This window comes from Megalops cyprinoides, chromosome 15 (assembly GCF_013368585.1).
Source record: "Megalops cyprinoides isolate fMegCyp1 chromosome 15, fMegCyp1.pri, whole genome shotgun sequence".
Lineage (NCBI taxonomy): Eukaryota > Metazoa > Chordata > Actinopteri > Elopiformes > Megalopidae > Megalops > Megalops cyprinoides.
Window position 1 is genome coordinate 15,447,311 of NC_050597.1, and position 15,265 is coordinate 15,462,575.

A 15,265-nucleotide genomic window follows, 5' to 3' on the forward strand; every position below is an offset into this window, starting at 1 on the left:
CAGCTCAGCACAACTTGTGCTAAATTAAGTTGTCCATATTAAAGGGGAAGTGGACCTTGTCTTCCTCCCAGCACTTCAGCTGAAGCCATTGGACGGTTGGGTGCTGAAGCAGACCGTGTACTTTGGAGGTTCCACCAAGAGGCAGCCTGGTCCTCTTTAGCTGGCATATTTTTGAATCTGATATACCACCTTGAAGACTAATACTTCTGCACATTTTAGAGCTGAGGAGGAGGTCCAGTTTATCCAACACATCCATACACATGATTTTCATTGATATGCCATTTCAATTCTGTCACTCCAATACCGGTGTGATGAGAACAGCGGTGGCTGGAAACCATACTAATGCAAAGCAGACAGGAAAGTCTCGGTTATTGGGAGAGGATGTCTCCACTTCCAGCTAAGCTCTTTTTTTTGGAAAGGGAAGAAACCTAATATCAGTTTATAATTACCAACGCTATATCCCAAAGGGTTGACTGTCAAACTCATTTTCATGTTAACTTGAAGGTCTTTGTAAATACCAAAGTTGTCAAGCATATGCTATCACGTGTGAAGACAGTTTTAGTCTTTTGTGTCTGTTCTGAAATGTCTCCATCTCTTTTTTAAGCTTACAAAGAAAACGGTGATCAAAATGCATATTGCATGCAATGCAAAAGTTATTCTGAGAAATATGACTTCTTTTTTCTCATGAATACATTATGATGTGTGTAACAGCTTAAGGGAGATGACACACCTTGTAGCAACAAAGCAAAACAGAATATGAAACTAGTCTAAGTATTTCATCAATATCTGAGATATTACACAGTGGAATATATCCCTAGATTACTTAGCATTGGTGCAGCATATCCACAAATGTCACTAACTATTTATTATGGATGTTAAGAACATGTGAGGACTTCCATGTGTTCGTGTTAGCACTTGGGAAAACAGTTTACCATTTGTTTCATATTTACTAGCTTTTTTCTAACCCCAGCTCTGTTTTGGCGTTCTTATGAATAATTTGTCATTTTAAGTGCTGTGCTTTTGTTTTACCTTGGTTGTTGAGCGATGGGGAAATATTTGGATCCCTGAGGGCCAGCAACATCTTTCATAAATATTAATGGGGAGCCAGGGAATAATGTCAAAATACAGATGAATTGGAGCGCCTGATAGAAGGGTATGCATTTCTCTTGTGTTCAACAAATACACATTATACTAATTGATAAAAAGTTCACTTCATGTTAACGTGGACAGCGCGTGTCTAAACAACGATTAATCTTCTAGTGAAGTGGATTTCAATGAAAGCCAGAAACGTGAAGTACATTTCTTAATGTATCCTTTTCATTACTGTGTTTCAGCTGAAACGAATGGTGCTTTTTGCTGTGCATGGCCAGACGAAATATGTTAAAACTTGGTCGAAGCAAAACATTAAATCCCTGGAAACATACAGAACAAACACTCCAGTTTCTTCCATCAAAGTAAAATTTGTCTTACTGGGAAATCACGAGTGCCTAACTTGTGTTATTTAAAATGTGTCAGGGGAGGCTGGCAGGTTGCTGAACGGTGAGGCCCAAGCTAACACAGACAGCCTACCAGAGTCAGGGTCAGTGGCCGAGATCCGCACCATCACAGAGTGATCACGCATCTGCAGTGGAGGATACTCTATTGCCCTGTTGGGGCTCGTGAGAATACACCGTTGATCATTAAAGCTCTTGAAAGGGGTGGTTTCTTTGCTATTCACTGGGAGTGGGAATCCTTCCCGGGCTGACCTCCTTGAGATGTAATGAGGTGAGGAGCGCAGTCATTCACCCCCCTTTATCTGTGCAGAGGCGAGCAGAAACGCTGCTGAATTTAAGTAATGAGGAGAACTTGACCTTCGCTTCACTCTTCTCCGTCGAAGCGTCCCACCCCTCGTTTCCTAATGCAGAGTATGCACAATGCCGGTGTCCGCCCCGCCCGCTCCTCCACATTAAAAATCTGTAGACATTTACTCATCTTGACAATGAGCGTCAGGCGCCTGGCAAATCCTGCCCTGCCCCTATCCCGATCTGTGGAGGCCAGCACTTTTTTTTTACTCCCTTCTCATGACATTGATCGGTAGACACTCTGAAGAGAACTTATTGAATCCTTCCCAGTCTATTTCTCTCCCTCCGAATGGGAAACACAAGGCAAAATCAAAAGACTCATCGTAAGTAATACAGAAGCTAAGGTTTAATCAGTAGTCCTATCAGATAAAGCTAAATTAACCAGTGAGGGAAAAAAATGTTCATCTGTATCCAAGTCCATAGATGAAAATCAAAATGGGGGAGATCATGAAATTATTGACGTGGTAACGTGCTGTATGACCTGTATTTCTGTTGTGAACTTGTGGATCAGGAGACCCATTTGGGGGTGATGATGAAAAGGTGTATGCTGGGTACTTTTTTCCCCTCTCCCCTGAGGATTTGCAGAGATGTTGTTTGGGATAGCTGTGGCAATCAGGTGAAATGTTATTTGTCTTGGAACACTCATGCACACCTTTGGTTGAAAAGGACAAAAAAAAACAGCTGAGTGCATCCTGCCTTATCCAGTGAATGCTTGTGTGAATGCTACATTAGACTGCATTGCGTGCATGCTCTTTAATTGTTGACCATGAAATTTCAAGACAGATATAATAGTGTTGTTAAAACACTATTATATGTTGGTAAAAAAAGAAGAAAGTGAGTGAATTTTAAGTTCAATATAAAAGTAAAAACAGCACATATATGTAACAAATTAATATATATATATATTATATATTTAATTTGTATATATATATATATATATATATATATATATATATATATATATATATATGTATATATATATATGTATATATATATATATAAAACAAATAAATATTTGGAGAAAGCAGTGGATGGTGGGTAGACTTGTGGTGCATTTGTAAGATTTTCAAATTACTGCACATTTAAAATATTCTGCATGAAGATTATTAAATCAAAATTTAAATGTGAAATAGGAGAGAAACATGATGAGTTTTATGATAAAATAAGATTACACTCTGTTACTTATTTACCTGTGAATTTCAAAGACCCATGCCCCTCAATTTATGGTTTGTTTTTGTCAGATATCTTAATATGCTGTAATAATATTTGACAGCTCCTTAATCTGTATTCAGATTAGTAAATATATACAATATAAATGGCATAAGATTAATAACATAGATTTTTTAAATTAGATACAATCCTGCTAGTCACAATCAAACCACAAGCATGACCGCAAGCACGGTTTTTCATCTGCATAGTGGGTTTTACCTACTCACTCTCTCACTCATTCACTCATTTACTCATTCACTCCCTTCATTCTTTCACTAGATGGTAAAAAAACAATAATGGTGACTGAAGAGTAGTCACTGCCCCTGACAGTGTGTCCTTGTCTTTGTTCAAGTGTGTATCAGCCAAGCCCATTGATAAATTCTCCCACGAATAACATCCTTCAAGTGCACTTCAGGGGGCTTAGAACCCGAGTAACACAGAGAACCATGCTACGTCTCATTCCAGATATACCAAGGCAATCATGTCATATTCATAAATAACTGTTCCTATGCTGGATAATGTGAAAGTCATATTACAGGCACAGTGATATGATCTAGAATAAATGAGGTGAATGAGTCATCTGTCAGGGCTAGCATCCATGCAGTCCAGGTAGGCAAGAGGGGAGCAAAAGAGAATTCTGGGATACCGCATGCCAGCTGCAGCCTGGGGCAGAGGAGGGCTCAATGACCTTCATATTAAAAAGTGCTTTTGCCCATAACACAAGATAAGTACATAAGTAGGTGCATACAATGCAAGCATTCAACCCAATGAAAGTGCTGGATTGAAACAACCTCAGACCTTTCTTCCTCAGACATTGGTCTGTTTTCAAAAATAACCAAAGGGTAAAATGCAGACAATACTTCCAAGAACAAGAGAGCAACCGAGAAGCCATTGAGATTCCCCCCCAGAGGCAATGTTTTAGCCTGGAATTTAAAAAAAAATGAAAAAGTATGGCAGCAATGAATATGCAGTTTTAAGGCTTCAGTTTTTTACACTTCAGATTATCTGTCTCTCAGGAGGAGAGTCCAAAGGGACAGTCCTAATAAGGAGTAAATAAAGAATTACATTGAGAGGACAACAATAGTGTTCACATTTAATGATTTTCATGAAGTGTTTTTTTTTTAATAATTCATGTGCCTAATTGTTGAACATCCCTGAGGTATTACGGTTGGTTGAAATGTGACTGTGTGTAGGAGGGGGGTTGAAATTAGACCTGCCAAGTGTCTCCTTATACTGTAAACCATTGCTGTTCCTTTAAGTTAGTCTTTGAGGTGGGTTGCTTGTCTTGTATTGGTCATTAATCTATACATATCAGAATCATATTAGTAGAGTGACATGAAATAAAAATTGCTGTCTGCTTTTCTGTCTGTCTGTCAAACGTAATTTGTAATTTTTGCTTAAATTGGCACTCAGATTTTCTTCAACCATTTCCAAGCGAAAACTAGAAGTGACAAGAAATAGTGACAAATGCTACCACAAGCTACTACTTTCTAGTAGGTCTGCTGTTACATCTTTCAGATGCTTTATTAGATTTTAGTGATTTTATTTTTCAGGGGGGCTTATATAAAGGCAACCTACTGAGTACCTTAGAATGCAGCGTTACCATGGCAGCCCAATCTGTGTGGCCTTTAAGCAATATCCGCATAATTTTGACTCTTTGAAGAATCTGTGAGGCTGATGACAAGAAATCTGTACTTTACTTAATGAAAAGGTAATAAGGTACTCTCCTTATTATACCGCATCTCCATGCCTATAGCCTGGAGAAGATGGGTAAAAGAGATGGAGAGAAGGAACAGGAGAGTCCAGAGATCATTCTCCCTACGCAGTGTGATTTGGAGGTGATCACTTGATGAGCTTAGCTCTGCTAGCAGTATTCTTGGACAGACCTGCTGTGCTTTAGAAGGAGGAATGCGCTACACTGGCGTTAATGTATTCAATACCCAGGGGCTTTATTCAGGTCTAGATCTGCTGTCTGATGGATGGAATTTAGTATTTGTGACTGTGATACTAAGTGCCATCGCTGCTCCAATTGTGGCCCCCCTCTCTGACTGTTCCCTGAGAAACAGCACTTCCTTAGTTACTTAGTAACTTAGTAACCAGGAAGAGCACTTCCTTTTTTAACAGCAGCTCTGCAATGGCTCCATGCAGTCCCTACCTCAGTTCCTCAGTTGCCATGGTTACTGACACAGTGGGCTCAACATCTCCCTGCAATTTGCCTTTCTAAAGGGCAGCGTGCACTCAGGATTTCGCTGGAGTCTTAACCCCCACCCCCACCCTCCTCCTCCGCCATCTTAGTATGCACACAGCCCTTATGGGGGCCATCAAGGCCAGTAAGGCTCTCTTAAGTTTCTTTACCCAGAATAAAGCAAAATATGCGTATGCAGTCAAATTAAGATTGAGCTGCACGGGGTGACCATGGTGGCTGGTTTCAGTGCAAAAACTGTGTATGTCAGGATGAACAGTTGCTCCTGAGCAGAGCCTAAAGGTGTGGCTGTCCAATCAGAACACACCTAGTGGAAGAAATGAGCATTGACCAAAAAAAGGAAGAATGGATGTTCATGCTCATAACCTGTTCTGGAAGTCAGCCACGGTCAGTGCTATAAGAGAGCATCTCTGTTATGAGGTTGGATGTCCATCGATGTGTGTGATGTGGAACACGTTTATGAGCAAGCCCCCCTCCCCCCACACACATACAGTTAGTCCCAAGGGAAACTGCCTTGTTACTTCTATAAACCAGCTGTGCTGAGAGACCCATGTCTCTCTGAAATGAAGTTACCTCAGCAAGCTCATCAGCATGAAACGAGCCCTCAACATTGGGCTAATGGCCATGGCAAGCCTGGATGCCTTCGGTTTATTATCTGAAATGATATTCCTGAAAACCTCCGAACCAGCAGCCCTCTCATGGTCACAGTTCCTGCAAGTGAAAGCGCATTTATCATAAGGTCTCTTCCTCATCATGGGCTGAGGTTTTTCATATCAGAGACAAGCATATTTGTCTCCATCTCTCCTGTCCTGTTGGTCTAAGCAACAAATCCCCATTTAGAGTTTGCAGCCTTTCTGTTTGCGGTAGACTATTTTTTTCATTGCTTTGGTTTTAATAGAATGCTGCCATTCTTCTGATCCTCGTGGATCTTTCTAGATGTGATGCCGTCCCCAGCTCAGTTAAGAGTGTCTGTCTCTTGCATAGTGTTGCCTTATAAGCTATTTTTTTTTTCATTTATCCTACCCATCAAGTGCTGACAATGTTGCATAGTCACCTTAGATGTTGTCCATGTATGTTGAAATTAGCATGTTAGCTAGATAATGAGAATGGCCAGTGAGTTCAGGTGCAATCTTTTGTTCATACAAAAAAATAATAATAATGGAAATATTAGTGTGTTTATTGAGTTTGGTTTGATGTTTGATGAACAGTGCAGGTTTCAAAAACAGCTTTTATGATTGGGTGGAGATTGTCCTATTGCAGATTCATGGTTATAGAATGTATTGTCAAAGTGCTCATCGTTATGAAGAAATATGGTCATGACATGTGAAATAAGGTCTTTAACATGTCACTTATGTTTTTTTCTGCAAAGATTAATGTACACAAATGGCTGTATTATTTAATATCATATATACAGCTCTACTGCAAATTCATTTATGTAAAATTTCTACAAACATGCTCAGTGGTTATCTTCTGTCTGTTTAATTAGTGCTTGACATATGGCAGCAGTGGGGAGGGGAAGCATTCATATGTGCTTTAAAGCATTTAGGCATCTCCACAATGCAGCACAGATAGCATTAGCATGTCAACAATATAAACATCACCACTGCAAAGCCCTTCAAAAGAGCAGTGATAATTTCTCTGAAATTTTTTTTAAACAATCTTTCATTGATGTCGAGCATCATCTGTCAAGCGCAAAGTCATTTTGGCCACTGGGCACCCAGCCTAATGAAGATATTCATGCCTTTTTTGGTATGAAATTGTGTTTGGCTTGTTTTTAAAACTGTCAACAGTGGATTGGTTTTCTTTGAAAGCACAGAGTTTTGATTTTTGGCACCTGGTTCTACTCCAGTGCTCTGTTGGATTTTTTCTGTTCACTCTATACTTCAGGCTGACCCATTAAAACAGAGCAAAAGAGAGAGGTTTATGTAACATGGTAGTTATGCAATGCAGGAGTCTGCTACAATAATTAGACTTGAAGGCTGAGCACAGTTTAGAGTTATATCCCAGAGAGAATTGTATGGAAAACAGCAAACAGCTACCCTACTCTAATTGCCTTGAATTTGAAAATGTGGCTGAATTTTGTTTTGTGTCCAGGCAGATGGCTTTTTTCATCGGTAAAAGCAACATTTTGCAGAAGTAATTCTACTCTGTTTCCCTACCTCTAACAGCTCAAACTGTACTATCTGACAGTATTTTTGCATTTCCATACAAGGTACAATCCCTACCCTTAGGCTTACGGAGCGTACAAGGGCCCTCCTTGTGGGGATGGGGTGACCACTGTTGAAGTAATGACAGAGCTCACTCAGTAATCTCACAGTCTCATACATCAGGAGGCACATTTAAGGAACTGCACACCTAAATAAAGTTAGACAAAGATAGTGAGATTATGCCATCGAAGACAACATACCGTGCTGTTTATTGTCCTTTTTAAAAACATCTTTATGGAGTATAGTGAGTGAAAGGAGCATTTGTATGTGTGTTTGTGTGTAGCTAAACTGTCATTAGCAAAGCAGACTGGCGTCAGGGTACACAAAATCCCCCCAGGCTTATGTTTGCATTATTTCATTACTTAGGGGCACCATGTCCAGAGGTGGCCTGGCCAAGGAGACAGTCTCTTTCAGGAGGATCACACAATGGATGGGATGAAACATAATTGTGATGTCATCATACGGTAGATTTGGGGGGTGCTTATGTTCATGTTAATGAGCTGCTCTAGGTGACGTTGTTAGGATCGTCGGCTGAGAATGCAAATAAGCCGAGCGCTGCAGCCAACAGCTAAGGCCTTTAGATCTGCTATTAATGTCAGTTTACACAGATAAGTTCTTTGTGGCATCCTCTTTTAATTACAAAAGTCTCAGACAGCGGTGCGTGCGCTGTGATACTTAGTGCAACTTTCCGCCTGTGATTGACGAGCTTGGAATGGATTTCTTGCCTTTATCAGACATTAAACCCCTCCTCCTCCACATGGCATCCTGTTTCTGTGTAGTCTTAATCGCGTTACTACTGGGATAATCTCCCCTTGCTCATTGAGAAGGCCAATCCCGGTGTCACGTGGGTTGCACTACTTCCCAGGATACAACCGAATGGAGATTTACAGTGATGCAGGTTAAAACTTCTCTGTGGAAAGACAGAACATTAGTTAAATTAACAAATTGGTATTTAAATGTACATGTATTGTTGAGCAATGCTATGTTTCACCCTATATCCTTTTGACTTTTTGTCTTTAACAGTTTTAGACATAGTACTAGTAGTGTTTTACAATATTGCCATTTAGCAGATGCTCTTTTCCAGAGTGACTTTTTTATCCATTTATACAGCTGGATATTTTACTGAGGCAATTGCCGGTTAAACCTTGCCCAAGGGTACAACAGCAGTGCCCCAGGAGGGAATCAAAATAGGCGGCCTTTTGGTTATGAGGCCTGCTCCTTACCACTGTTCTGCATTGTTGCTGTAGTAGTAGTAGTAACCTTTTTTCCACGTACAACTTGTCCTAATGTTTCATAGGCAAACTGATGTTCATTATATGATTATTTTAAAGAATTCTTTGATGATCAGCTCTCTGTGGCCTCTGTTGTGTCCCTGTACTTACTGTTTACTTGAACGCCATGAATAAATACTGCATTAATAAGAATCAATCTCTCTGGTTTATCATGGTGATAAGGATTAGTCTGTCAGATTTAACACAAATCTGAGGATCAGTCTGTCCAGTTTACCAGGACATTAATTATAAATTAACCTGGTATACCACAGTTTTAATGATTGATCTGTCTGGTTTGTCACAGGGACATGAATCAAACTGTTATCACCTGAGTGTATTTCTGACCCCACCCTCATATCCACAGGGCGTGTGCACGATGACCACAGCCTTCCTGCACTTCTTCTTCTTGGCCTCCTTTTGCTGGGTCCTGACAGAGGCATGGCAGTCCTACATGGCTGTCACAGGGAAAGTCCGGACCCGCCTCATCCGAAAGCGCTTCCTGTGCCTGGGATGGGGTGAGTAGCTGACGCTGAGTGGGGGACTGGACTCCGCTTGTTTTCCATGGGGAGGACGTTTGCCATACCACAGAAATGGGAAAACTGGGATGTTGATGAACCGAGAGACAGTCGCGATTTGCAGCCTCCAACTCTCTGTCTTTCTTTTCCTCTTTTAACTTAAGAGGGATCTGATCGTTTAAGCAATCTTTAATTGCAGTTTAATGTTGTTTATGTTTTCAGCTGCTCCAAACCAGGGGGAGCAATGACACATGAGCCACATCAGGATAAAACAGCATTTCAGTGAAGGAGTGAAAAAAGAGATAAAGCAAATACTGCTACGATTCCCATGTCCCTTATGTTTGTGTTCTCATTTCTTTTAAAGGTTGTAGCACTCAAAGGTCTAGTTTACTCTACTCATGTGTGTCCATTGATCTGCTTTTTTTCCCTATCCATATCACAAGTCCACTCCACTCAGAAAGTCTGTTATCTGTGTTTGTCAATCAATCAGTGGAAAAGAACTGTTGGATTTTTTCTTTATTAACCCAGTCGGATGAAGTGTGCAGCTCAGTCTCTCCTTTGTGTTCCCTATACAATGGTGACAAAGGTCCCCGGGGATTGTAGACTGTACAGCAGAGTGTTCGTGAAGCCTTTTCGACCTGCACCATGTCCAAAACCCAAGGGGCACTTACTTACAGACACTTCAGACATTTTTGGAAAATTTCAATTGATTACATGGAGCTCCGGCTCATTCTCACTGTTACCTAGCAACAGAGTAGTCCCTGTTTGTCACTGCAGAGATCTGAGGCTGACAAACACACACTTGGATAGAGAGAAAGAGAGAGAAACTGTTTAGACCACTGATATAAACTGTGCTGTAGGTAATGTCTGCTATAACATCACAGTGCTTGTGCTTTTGGGCAAAGCTAATTTAATCAACTGTGAAAAAGGAGTTTTACATTGTCAATACATGTGCAGAACATAAGCTACAGGGGTATTTGATATCAGACTATTTGGACCTACCCTAATTTACATTTACATTTATTCACTTGGCAGACGCTTTTATCCAAAGCGACTTACATAGGTTACCGTTCTTTACAATGTTTACAACCATTTATACAGCTGGATACTGAGGCAATTGTGGGTTAAGTACCTTGCCCAAGGGTACAGCAGCAGTGCCCCAGCGGGAATCGAACTGGCAACCTTTCGGTTACGAGTCTTGCTCTTTAACCACTATGCTACACTGCCGCCCCTAATCATTCCTAAGTTGCATTTAGTGTTTTTCCAAAATATCAGTAAGCATACAATGTGGAGACTGTGTTTATTTCATGGTGTAGGTTCTTGCATAGTCATCTGCCAAATGAGCTTGTATGTCACACTGTGACTTAATATCCTTAACAAGGGTCTCCAAGTAATGACTGAATGGGTGTAAAACTGAGAACAAGTTGCACAGGGCCCTTACCCATGTTGCATTGCCCAGACTTGAAGACCTATTGCACTACTGGGAAATCTGAAGCAAACCTCTGGGAGGTGTTTAGGACATGCTCCTTTATGTTTTCCTTTATGAGATCCTTTATGCAATACGATATGATTCACCCGTATTGCAATGCAGTGCGATTCGACACGATGTGATTCAACACAATGTGATTTAATGCAATATGATGCGATGCAAAAGAATATTATGCTATGCAATTCAATATGGTACAGATAGTTTAATTTTATTTCTTTGGTTCTACTTAAGCAGACAGCAAATCATAAATTAACTGAAAAAGTGCCATTTTTACTTTACATATTTGTTTCTCTAGCATTGCAACTCAGTAAGCATCTCAATTGATAAATCTAAGTGAGAAATGATGATTAGTTGTAGAGGTCTTTAAATTACCTTATTTATTCCAGAGAGATGTATGTCTTGTTTGATGACTATTTAATTAGATAATTAAGCTATGAGTAACAAAAACCTGCTGACCCTGAATTCTTCAAGGCATGATTGTCACTCATTGTAACCATGATAGTGAAAGTAACTCTGCATTCAGCTACATTTCAGCCTGGATGAACATTGCGCATTGTAACATTGTGCATTGATTCTTGCGTTATATGTTAGAACACTACTGCACATGTGACCCTTATGCTAAATGAACGTGGTGCTATCAGCTAGCAGTGCGGTGCAGTGACTTGGGTGATTTATGCTCGAAGTGCCATGCATTAATTCCTGAAGGCAAGGAGAAACATACCAAGACCCCAGGGTTCCCCCACTTTGCTCCAGTAAGATGATTGTGTCTATAAATCCCTGCAGCCAGATGTGCACAGGGAACGTGTTGATATTCAGTCCACGTGGGTGTGCATACATTTCATAATAGCAGTCAATATGCAGACTGTCAGCAAAAGACTGCATATCAAAAGCACTCTGAAAGGCTCTGCCTTTGAAGCATATGTAGATGAAAATCTTCAAAACATTGCACAAGATTTGTCATAGGGTGGAGTTTTTCCATGTTTTGCATCTGTTGCAAATATTGCACGCTGCACGGGTTGTAATAACTGCAGGAAAAGCAGAATCTGTCAAGCCAGTAAAGATGTACTGCTGAAACGTGAGCCTGGTGTTGAAACGCCACACTGTGAGAGCCAGGGACTGGGAGTCTTAGTGTTCTCAATTTCCTTGGTATTGATCTCAATAGATTTTGTTTAATGACTTGAAACGCAAAGATTCAGATAAGTGGTAAGCTGCTTACAGGAGTCTCAAAATGTCATTTACAGTATTGAAGAGCTCTGAAGAGTTCAGTGTGGAAGATTGTGTCTCAGTTGACCAGGGTTATGGCAAATTTGTTCTGCAGTGTGTGTGACCTCTTTCTAACCTTTTCTGCAGGTTTGCCAGCCTTGGTCGTTGCCATCTCGATGGGATTCACCAAGGCAAAAGGCTATGGGACGCCTCAGTAGTAAGTTTCATTCTTCTGGGTCAGTGTTCAAGGCACTGAGTGTCTTTATATTTTTGGCATTCATGCAAGATTATGATTCATTGCCTATTGTGATTTTTAACCAATCCAGAACACTCGCAACACTCAGCAAGTCCCTTTAGAGCGCAGCGTTCCATTGCTCTTGTTGACTTGGCTCTGTTTGGTGTTCATAGAGGTGCTGATGACATAACAAAATAATCCTGGAAAATGCCTTTGAAACTGCAGACAGAGGAGGAAAATATCTGTAACAGGCTGGCATATCAGGATTTCAGATTAATTTCCCTGCTGATGCCTGAAAGACCCATTAAATTAATAAAAAAAAAAACCTTTGGTTCTGCCATCATGGACCTTTTTTATGGCCAGTCATTGAGGGTGACAGACAACCCTTTAAAAAGAATTACATTGTTGACACCAGAGGACACGAGCAGATTTTTCACCAAGTCCCAACATTATTTAGCGTTTCTCCACACAACCATTCATGTCCTTATATCCTGCCCGTTTCAGTCTTCATATCTTGAGAATGGACTGGTGTCCTGTTAAAGAAGATCAACCATGTTTCTTTCTCTCTCTTTTGTTAAATTTATGCCCTTGTAAAATGTTTTCATGTAGAACCACAGCATATGGCCCCAACTCCCCAGATACTAAATGAGAGTTACATCTGTATACTATGTGCACCAAGCACCATTAATTTAATGTTCTATGTTAATTCTTATAAAGCAGCTCTGACACTGTAGCTCCTTTGGCTTTCAGCTGCTGGCTGTCTCTTGAAGGAGGTCTCCTCTATGCCTTTGTGGGACCTGCAGCTGCTGTGGTTCTGGTAAGCTTAATATCCTCCATCTGTGTTAATGTTGTGTTTTCAGGGGAAACATTTCACTTTTCTTTTTTTTTTTCTCATATTAGACTTAATGTTTTCTGGTTGTAACACTGAGTATAGGCCCATATCAGACATAGCCTATGTGTTCAGGTGCAGTAAATAAATCAGCTGAGTCCCAAACAGTGCTTCTAATGCACAGACCACAGGTATTGAGAGTTATTATGGGTGCCAATCCAACTGAGTGCCACTTAAGTATCAGTTATAAGTTATGCCCTTTGCTATGCATTACCACTTCTGTGTAGTAGTTTTAACTCCATAGCTTCTGTGTAAGATTCATTATCAAAATGTTTAAATGCCTTTACAAGTAGTATAAATATATTAATCAGAATTGCCAGTGGCAATTAATGACTTTTATGGCATTGAGAATGGCTTCTATATTGTGGTAAACATCACTGGCTATTTTCATAATAGACTGGAAAATGCAAACAACTAATAAAGAACGTACAATATGCATAGCATATCTAGAACATAACAGCATGCCTGAGCTTCAAACCCTGCTGTGATTCTAATGGGAATGTGGGAGGCAACTTCGATAAAAAGGTGGTACTACATTCAGGGTTCCCTATACTGGGCTTGCTCCCGCTAAATTTAATATGCGATGTCAATAGCATTGTAAATAGAGTTCTTGAAAGTCACCCTGCTTGTTCAAAGACATTGCTTTAGAGCAGGCACCATGCTCTTTAATTATGTGCATTAATTTAATCAGATGTGTCCATTATCAGAAGATTATATGCAAAGAATTAGCATCCTTACAGATAAATAAAGATTTAGGTATGATTAGCTGAGGTCTGTGGGAGTGGGTCCTTGTGTTCAATATTGCACATCAGGTGAAAAACTACATCACACCTTCAAATATAATGGTGGATTTGCTTGTTATTTGTTTTTAAGTCAGTGGAGTGCAAAGTTAAAATTTCTATTTTAGCAATTTCAGAATATGAAGATAGCCAGGGATGTCCATGTGCAAACATGACCTAAACCTTGGTATAATATACTTTGGAACCCGTAATTCCCATTATGCAAGAAAACTAAGTGCTAGGAATTAATAATCACATTGCTGTGCCAGTACATATCCAGAACCACAAACATGAGGAGCAATTGATTTACACCAAACAGAACACTCAAAAATCTTTCTTCACACTCTAACTTATTTGTGTATGAATGTTTAAAAATTATTTTGCCAAAAAAGACATCACTAACTGTGCCAACAGAAATAACTAAAGCCACATGTCCAACATGAGGAACCCTTACATTTCCATAAATATGAAATAAAAGCAAGTGTTTGTTGTAAGGTATATTAATATTTCTAGAGGTTTTTTTTTATTTACCTTCTTGCATCTAGTAATCCACTGTAGCAGGCAGTTAAGAATCTCTCACAAATTTGCACAGAATCTATACTTCTATATCTATAGGTGAAACTGGTGTAATATGTGGTGGGTTGCAAATCCTACTTTGAGCTTTGAATTATTAAGTTATTGCCACTGGATATGTTTTGTGAAATATTGCAATGCAGAGGTATGTGACCTTGAAGAAAGTTGAGGGAAATATTAGGAGAAAGAAGCAGGTCTCATCTGTTGCAATCCAACCTTATTTCTCCAAGCTGAATGTGAAGAGCGAGACAGATAAACTGTTCATTTTTAAGTTGTACATGAAAAACCATTTTGCTGACACTGAATAGACCCATTGGTGAGAGCAACTTTAAGGTTGTTTTGTTCTCCATCAACAATGCTCTTGTATATCATAAAAGATGACTGACAGCAGTTCAGTGTGAAGGCGACAGGGTGTAATTTCAGTTCAGTTGTTGTGTGGTGTCAATCATTTGAAAGATGCCGATGTGGGTGTGGGTTAGTGGAGCGACATTGCTAATTTGAAGACTTTTTTCAGTTAGTTCAATGAATAGGATACCTACACAGCTCTGAAACATAAGTGAGCAGTTTCAGATTTTTTTTTTAAGTTAAAAGTCACATGTTGGTGCAAAGATTATGCTTCTGAAGAAGGTTACAGTTTTCTGTCCAGGGGAAGTAATTTCATTAATTAACATTGATCTCTATGGACAGTTTAATCTGTTGGGTTGTAGTAATACTGAGTATGAAATTATTGCAGTGTTTCCTTTTCAGTTTACAGGACTTTAGTTTCAGGTAGTTTATGCAATTACAAAATGCATGATACAGTTCAGCTTAGGCTTCCAAGCTGCGAGTTGGGGAAAACCTGCTATTCTTGT

The 15,265-nt window shown here is 39.8% G+C and overlaps 1 protein-coding gene across 2 annotated transcripts in view; it reads left to right on the top strand.

Moving 5' to 3' along the window:
• The window catches only part of adgrb3 (adhesion G protein-coupled receptor B3), a 167,999-nt gene that overhangs the window by 138,235 nt on the left and 14,499 nt on the right, over positions 1–15,265 (top strand). For both annotated transcript variants that reach the window (XM_036547030.1, XM_036547031.1), the window contains exons 20-22: positions 9,096–9,246; positions 12,086–12,155; positions 12,924–12,990. In XM_036547030.1, coding sequence (XP_036402923.1) covers positions 9,096–9,246; positions 12,086–12,155; positions 12,924–12,990 — 288 coding nt within the window. The remainder of the gene's footprint in view (positions 1–9,095; positions 9,247–12,085; positions 12,156–12,923; positions 12,991–15,265) is intronic.